We start from the raw sequence: 8,760 nt of genomic DNA, 5'->3' as shown, positions 1-8,760 counted from the left end.
CATTGCACACGAAATGAACTATCTTCTTTGCCTTTTTTTGTGACCAATCAATACTTTCCCAATTTGGATATGTCAGCTTGTCTTTTTTTGTGTTGAAAAAAAAATAATTTTCCAGCCACTAAGCATGTGTCAACACCTAACCGACACAACTTACAACTTAACTGGAAATGTGGATTGGGTAACTGGAGACGGCAAATCGTGATTTTTGTTGTCTAAAAAGGAGACTTCTGCTGCGTATCATGACTGTTGCCTTAGGTTTGTCCTCAGCAGCTATAAAAAGACAAATGACTCCTGTTATGATGAATCATATGCCTGTCAGATGTGGTCCTTTTTTTAGAGACACACCCAGTTCTAGGTATGCAGAAGTTACAGAAACGTAGTCCTGTTGCATGGCGTCATTTTAAAAATAGTTAATGGAACAAGAAGACATCGCAGAGAGTGCCAACAAACATCTTAAGAAAATGCTTTGTGTTCTTTATTAAGGAGAAAACCACTCGTGATTGTTTATGGGTTTCTATTTAAATCATTCAGAGGACATTTGCCATGGATGAAGTAATGGAAGAACCCTCAGATCTAATGTTTACAGGGTTAGTTACATATGACAGGCTTGATTACTGTCAGAGTCTTTGTGTCCTGCTTGTTACAATGTTAGCAAAGCGCTTGTTTTCATTTGCAGACGCTTTACTGTTGCACACAATCAAAAGCTGTTGTTGACCGGTCCACCACTTAAAGACAAACCCATATACTGGCATTAATATGTGTTTTTTTATGCAAAGGCTTACTGACTGAAACCTGGCTGCCTTTCAGATGACCAGCCAGGTGGCTAGGTGAGATAAATTAGAAGCATGGAAAAAAATAAGGGAGAGGGATATGAATGATATTTTATTTCATGGTATAATCAGCTATGAATTGCACAGAATTTACGAAATCAACATCCCATTTCTATTTTTTCTAATTCATTTCCTGAGCCTATTACATTTTCTTAACGCAACTCTGGCAGCGAGCATGCACGTTACCTTGGAGATCTTAGACATGTAATGCAAACACAAAGTTCAATTGTTGCCTCTGCATTTGGAATCACTCAGTGGGGGGCTCAGACGCAGCAAATATGTAATGAAGAGTGTCGATGGACTCCTCTGCCAGTGTCTGTGGTCTTCACTGTTTCTCCAAAAATATTCTTGATTCAAGCACAGATTTCCAACGGTATCCACTCTGCCTGCTATCAAGGAAAAACTAGCAACTGGACTGGAGGACTTTAAAAAATTACATTGTACTTAATGAGCATTTAATGCACAGCATTTTTGAATGATGACAGTATATATTTTTTTCTTGTTAAAGGCACCACAATCATCAGGGAAATGTCTACTGTTCAATATTTTGTAGATTCAACACCATTGTTGACACCAGTTTGAAGCCATTGAGTTGAAGAATCTGGATGTTTTTCGTCAGACTTTAAAAATGTTTCTTGGTTTATAAGAGAGTTCCTGCAGCCACGTTAACGGTCACTTGGTGGGAAAGAGAGGGGGAAAAAGCGTTGAAATTAACCTGGGATGTGATGAACGAGATGTGACATTTGTGTCAGGTACCACTGTTACTCTAACTTCGAATGGATGTCTGAAAAAGTGTTTTTGTCTGTCCTTAGAGCTGTGCAATAACCCATGCCTGTAATGGATTCTGACTGCCATCCAAAGCACTGTATTTATTTCCTTTTATTAAAGCATTTTCTTTTTTTGGACACAATGACTGCTTCTTGATTCTCTCACTTCCCACAGATGATGGCAGGGAAAAAAAATATTGAACTTGGATTCTGTTTCTCGCTCCTGCTGCTGCGTAGGAGAATAAAGGAGGTTGATATTTCCAGAGGAAGATGGTCTCATTGCTCATTTCCAGACTGATTTTGTTGGACAATGAAGCGGTTTGTTCATCTGAAACTGAGATTCTTTCCACGGCAGCAAGCCCCCCTGATGTGAATAACAAAGCTGATTTATAGATCATGAATAGGCCACATTGTAATCCACAAGCAGGCATGGCTTCCACATGAGTTGCTCGGGCTTTAATGCTGTGAAGCAGCATCTGCAGAGGCATAGAGCCACAGATGGGAGCGGTTGGATCAGAGGTGACTCTCTTAAATAATGCATTTGGGACTGCTGTACTGCGTTTGGCCAGGAGAGGTCAGTCATCTATAGGTAATGCTGGAACAAAGACCCCCATTGACCATCTGTTGTCCTGTGACCTTTCTGCTTTCCTGCTTCGGTTTATTGCCCTAAACTAAATGAGCTATTTTGACAGTTGTTAACACTCTCTTTTCATTGTGTGACCTTTTTTTTTTAAATTATTATTATTGTTTTAAATTAGAATCATCTATATAGACTGGCTTTGGCTGCAGAGACCAAATGGCTTTCATTTTAAAAAACTGGATTAATTTTGAAGATGGCTCATGCACACATTGTAAACTTCTTGAAACCCTCCCCTCCTCCTCTTCCTCCCCCCTCTCCATCCACATCATCACCAGCCAGCCAGTTCACTATCTGCCTCTCCTGCTCTGCATCTGACCGACTCCAATGTTTACTCTGCAATTAAAACACAGCCTATAAAAGGCAACAGGTTCGAGTGCCAGACACTGACGAAGGAGGAGGAGGTGGGGGGACGGAGCTGCAGGGAGAGTTTATAAATCCCTTTGATGCATACTGGAGGGTCTGAAGGCCCAGATTCCTGAGCTGGAGGATTGGAGCTGAGTTAGCCAGAAACCCTGAAGATTCATGGGTCTTTAGTGGAGAGTGTGTATTGTGCAGCTGCTTTGGAAAGAAAAGGAGAAGAGCAGATTTTCTCTATTCTTGTCAGTTGTATGAAATTTGATTGAATGCACGTACACAATACTATAACTCACCTGCAGCTGAGGAGACGTGAGCAACAACCTGCTGAGGATATTGTTGTAGGTATCTATGTGTGGCAATAAAGCTGACTTTCACACACAAACTTTAAATCCGTGCTGTCATATTAGATACTGATGGCAACATTTTTTTAACTTGTTGCATGTGCAAAATTTAGCATTTAAAATGTGATGATTTACCTGCACAAGAATAGTTACAGAGCTATATTGGGAAGGTTCTGCAAACAGTTTTAGAATCTATAGACTTTGGGTATCAGTAATTCATTCTGTTTCTCATGCAGTTCAATGTGTCATGTGAGAGCTTTTGTTTGCTAAAGAGGAAGTAAATGTGAGTGTCCTTTATGAGTTTCATAAATTGATTTACTTTTGGCACTCAACTGCGGTTTTGAAATACAGGTGCTATCCTTTCTAATCCATCTGGCTGAGAAATGGTGTTTTTATTCCATAATGATACATCTGAAAGGTAAATACTGCACTTTTATTACCTGTGTTCAGCTGTGCATACTTTCTGCGCTCCAGACTGAGATTTTATTACAGATAAAATCATGAATTATAACAGATTTCATCATTTTATTACCTCAAAGAGTATTTCAACTTTGACATCCCTCCAAATAGCCCAACTACATCATTACAATAAAATGATCCTTAAATATATGTGTCAGGTATGATAGCAGATGTTTGAATACACTGGCTAATTCTGACATGTCACAGTCTTATAAGGGGTGTTATCAGTCAAAATGAATTGTTTAAAATGGAGATTTTTAAGTGAAAAACAACAAAAAGCTCTGTTATTTTGTGCTCATACTCCCGGAGTTATAAAGACCCATGGGTCCCTGGATGCTGCTGCAAGGCTCAGCCGCATTATAACCATAAAAGGCAGCTTGAGATCTTAACTGCACCTCCATTTCTCCTGACACAAACTGTTGAATTTTGCACCATGAAAGGTAGAAAAAACCTGAAAAAAAACACACTAAAACCTGCTTTATTGTTCACACTTTTATGCTCTATCGCTAACGATTGTATTTATTATTTTAATGTTTTAATGAATATAGATGATAAAACCTAAAAATTCACTTGAATATTTTCTTTTTTGAAGACTTTTAATATTTTATTACTCTGCAACTTAATTCAGCAGTTTCTCTCAAGAGTAAGAATTAATGTAAGGTTTAATTTTATATATTTTTTTGCAGAATGTGGAGTAATAAGGAACAGAAACACAAAACTGAACAGATAAAAATCACATGGTAAGCTGTTTCTTTTCTTTTGTTTTGTTCGTGGGAGGAAACATGTGAAACATTTAGGAGATTGTCAGATTGTTCGTTACTGTTTTTTAAAAATGTGTTAAAGCTTGAACTAAAATATAAAATATAAAATATAAAAATACTATTTCAACAATTATGAAGCGTCGCTTGTGTTTATATTATATTTCTAAAAAAAATAGGGGGGAGCTTTTGTTGGGTTTGAAAGAAAGAATTTACCTAAAAATACACTAGTCCTGTAAAAGTGTTTTTGAGTGTATTATAAATGTCTATGTGTGAGGTGACAGGGGGGACCAGTAGGCGACCAGCGAAGCTCCCAGTATGAAAGGAAAAGTGGGATTGGAGCAGTGACGTGATCCGCTGGAAAGAGGGAGGGAGGAGGAGGGACGGCTGGACTCCATTAAGCCGAAGCCTGCAGGAAAACTGTTTGGGATACTTCACTTCTTGAGCGAGTTCTTGTGGGATTTCTTTCTGTTTTTGTCGTCAGAAAAACTCTCCATACATGATTTAAAGAGGGGGAACCTGTTCTGAACCGTGTAGTAGACTGTTTTAGTGGTTTTTTTTCGTCTTTGTGAAGGTGAGTATACACATTTTAATGTTCGTCCTCAAAGCTTGGCTCGTTCGCCGCTATGAAATATGAAAATGGGTTTTTTGTTTGTTGTGCCGCCCCTGTGGCGTTAACCAAAGCTCCTTTTAAGTAACATTTTGCTGATTTAAGCGGTTTTCTTGCCTTTGGTAACACTTTTTAGTGAACTTACTCCTTCAATGACCGACTAAACGAGTATGCATGCAGCCGGAGAGCTGGTGAACAGACCCGTCTTACATAATTAACCCCTCTGTCTATTTGTAAGAGTGCCTTTACCGTTATTTTGAACAGGTGAAGTGGCACTTTAGCGCAGATAAAAGCCTTCAGAGGTCCTTGTCGAACTTGTACCTGCGGGCCTATTGCCTTTGTTCTGCCGTGTTTATCGATTAGACTGCTGTTTTGATCGCCAGGCCACTCGAAGTCGGCTATTGGACAACCTAAGATCAAAGAATTGACACATTGACTGTAATGTAACTTTTTGGCAGAGAGCTCACGCGACAGACAGGGCGCGACTTTTTCCAAGCGGGGAGCACGAGGAGAGTCACAGATGACAAGTGGTTGTTTTTTTTTTGTCTTTCTGATTATGATCAATCCCCGAGGTCAAATAAAATGCCCCATATTGAGTTTAATCAAATTTGTAACTATTGAAGCATTCCCATAACAGGGAGCTAAATCTGGGAATGTAGGCTATCTTGAACTCTGACACCTTCTAGCTTAAGTCCTGAAATCAAAATTGCAATGAGTAAGCAGCAAATATTGTTAAAATACCATGTATAAATATTTAATGTTTCAGTGCTTGGGATGAAGTCTGAAAGTTGATTGAATATCTTAAAATCCTTTCTTATGTTATATCAAAATATCATTTGGAGCATCAGTAAATAACACTAAATGGAAATGTCATGAACATATCATATTCAGTGTAGCCTATTGAAGATTTGCCAAATTGAAAATTTTGATGCAAAAATCATTCTAAATTCACTGTTTTGCAGACAATTTAGTTTTGTAAGTAAGCCACACCTCCTCCAATGTGTAACACAGACACATTCTAGTTAAAATCTTTGTCCCCCGATGACATCACTATGACAACATTAGGGTTACTTTTTCAGACTTTGGCAAGCTCTTTCAATGAAAAAGAAGAGATTATGCAACATTTGTTACAGGTTTAGTAGTAGGGTAACTATTGAAGTCAATTGGCTGTATATGTGAGATTCCTTTTATAAGAAAAAAAACAAGCATATCTTCCCTGACGTAGCTTAGTTTACCAGGGTAAAACCACTGATGACTCTTCTAATTCATACTGTCAATGTCTGTGTTTCAAAGTATTGAGGCATTCATTTATAAGCACTTATGCAATGGCAAATCATGTTTAGATGGTGCCCATTCAAATTACATTTTGTACCATTGGCTTCTTTAAAGAAATGCCTTGTTTGATGAACTAATCACATATTTCACGGAAAATCTTAATCTATGAAAACCCCAACTAAAGATGTGAGATACTGTAAATGCATTGGAATATGAATGAATGAACTTTGCTCTAGAACAGTAATCAAGTGAATCTACAAAGACAACGTGGAACATGGTATGGTTCTCTCTCTAGAAATTGCATGCACGGGCTTTGCTTCACATCTTTCCCTTACCTGAGCTTCAGTTGGATTATTTCACTTAAGTGTGACGGAAGTTTAATTTGACCATTTTTCGCATTCCTGACTGTGGCTCTTTTTTTTTTGGCAGGATGGCACTGGACGGGATCCGGATGCCCGATGGCTGTTACGCCGACGGGACGTGGGAGCTGAAGATGCATGTAACTGACCTCCACAGGGACGTGTCTTTGAGGGTCACTGGGGAAATCCATATCGGAGGAGTAATGCTCAAACTCGTGGAGAAACTAGGTATGTATTTGCAAACTGTTGTTATCTGCCAGAGCAGTGCACTGCAGATTATTTTAACTGTATTAAACTGACTTGAGTTTATGCTAGCAATCTTCTGCATTCCACTAGTCATAGTTCGTATATGGTTGTCTGTTATGAAAACCCTTTTTCTTTGACCTCTGAACCTGTATCATCCTGCTGAAGGATTTCAGTGTGTCTGTCACTGGTTGACTTGCGTTATCTGTCTATATAAGTTGGGCAATAAATACCTCTTCAAAGTATTTACCGCTCTGAGAAGTGAGATTCCACTGAGTATACACACTACTTTTATACATAAACTTGCAAGACATTTCTGAAAACTGGCCAGAGTTTAAGAACACAAATTTGTCTTGGAACTCCAAAATGCTTTCTGCAAGAAACATGGCGAAGAAATGTATGAAACAAGAAGTTTTGACAGGCTACACAGATAGAAATGAGGAATGAAACATGTCTTTCTTGGCACCTTTGTTGCATGAAATCAGCTTTTGTGAAGTTTTGTGAACTTGCCTTTCAAGGGTTAATATCCCTCTTTGTTACCCTGCAGTGTATATGGGTCAGTAACCCAAGGTATAAAGAAACCATACACAGCTTCCCTCCCCCCTCTGTATTATCCACTGTTCTGTATCTTCAGCTTTGCACTGGACAAGTTTGGGTGCAAGTAAGAATAAGAGTCCTCTGTTCCAGCCACTTGAACACTGCCCTGCTTCATGAAGGCTGCAGGAGGAAGTTCAGTGGCCGTGGCACCGCGATTTGGGAGTGACAGTGTGTTGTGTGTCGATTGTGCTCGAATGCTCGGCATTCCTGCTGCGCTCCAAGGTTTTATTCCGTGCCCATGGTCCTGTTTTTAGCTCTCCTGTTAGGGCTCCACATAATTGAGGTCTTTGTTCTCTGTGGTCGTCTGAGCTGCTTGTGCAGCATCTATGCGAGGCGTGTGTTCAGTGTTTATGCCGCGTGTTTGACGACATGAATTCATTGGTCCTCCCACCCGGGCTCCACTCAAGACCTGGCCTTATTCATTGTTTGAGCTGTGTTTGCGCTTTTTGTGGAGATCTGGTTGAAGGGTATGATTTTTTCTCGATTTGGCTTTGTCACTCTTGTGCAGAGTGCGGTCCTTCAGTCCGGGCGATTTGTGTGATTGAAGATCAGTAGACGAGTTATAAAAGATTAGTAACTTTGTGATACATTTGATTGTTAATCACATCGAAATTGACTCGACAGGTTGCATATTTCATTAATTTTTAAACAGTAATCTCAAGTTGTATTCGGACTTGCAATCATCAAATATACAATGTTTTTTTTTTTTACTGTTCCTAGTTCTGTTTTCCTTTCTTTAACTATGTGGCTGTTTTGTTCATGGCTTTCCATTTTTATCTGCTCAGGATTCTGTTGGCTTGAGGTTTTCACATCAGCACACCACGATAAGGTTGATTTGTTGAACATGGTTGCTGCTTGTTGTTTTGCCAAAGTTGGTAAGATGGGTGTCGATGTTTGTTTGTGACAGTTTTATAAGAAAGAGTTACTGCTCTTTTTCGGTCATGCTGCTAGCACAATTACTGCAGTGAATTAAGCTCACTGAAGCATGCTTCAAGCTAAGTGAGGTTCTTACTGAGAACTCTTGCAGTGACATTTAACTGCTCTTTGAGTGTTTATATTTGCACCTCCTGACTGGTTTCACACAGTGAGTGTGGGGGCATTTCATTTGGCTGCCATCTCCCCCCTACCCTCAGTCAAAAGTTGTGTGTTTGGATAGTAATCATTAACCTGTACACATGATAGGTTTTCCACATGGCCACACACTACAAACTACACATTATCCAGTGTGAGGCACATGTTTTTGTGTTAAGATATTCATTTGATTGTTTAGAAAATATGTTTTTGGTTAGTAATCATAAGGGGACAGGCCACTTAAATGTGTTCTTCTTGTTATAATCAACACCAAGCTATAAAATTGAGTTATTGTACTGAAAGAAAAAACAGATTCAGTTAAAGAGTGACATTAATGAATAAAAAAAGTAAGCAGTAAGCAAACTGTGGGAAAGATATTGAGCTCTTTTATGTTCACCTCTCAGCGTCTGCAGCGCTGAGTATTCTCACTGAACACCTCTTAAGTGCTGTCAC

General features: G+C 39.2%; 1 protein-coding gene across 4 annotated transcripts in view; it reads left to right on the top strand.

The window, feature by feature from the left end:
* The first annotated feature begins 4,532 nt into the window (after positions 1–4,532).
* The window catches only part of fermt2 (FERM domain containing kindlin 2), a 39,045-nt gene continuing 34,817 nt past the window's right edge, over positions 4,533–8,760 (top strand). For all 4 annotated transcript variants that reach the window (XM_061063453.1, XM_061063452.1, XM_061063451.1 and 1 more), the window contains exons 1-2: positions 4,533–4,726; positions 6,467–6,624. In XM_061063453.1, the coding sequence (XP_060919436.1) occupies positions 6,468–6,624 (157 nt within the window). In that variant the 5' untranslated portion in view covers positions 4,533–4,726; position 6,467. The remainder of the gene's footprint in view (positions 4,727–6,466; positions 6,625–8,760) is intronic.

Source organism: Labrus mixtus, chromosome 18, assembly GCF_963584025.1.
Source record: "Labrus mixtus chromosome 18, fLabMix1.1, whole genome shotgun sequence".
Taxonomy (NCBI): domain Eukaryota; kingdom Metazoa; phylum Chordata; class Actinopteri; order Labriformes; family Labridae; genus Labrus; species Labrus mixtus.
The sequence above is the reverse complement of the archived record's forward strand: the minus strand, read 5'-3'. Positions and strand labels throughout refer to the sequence as shown.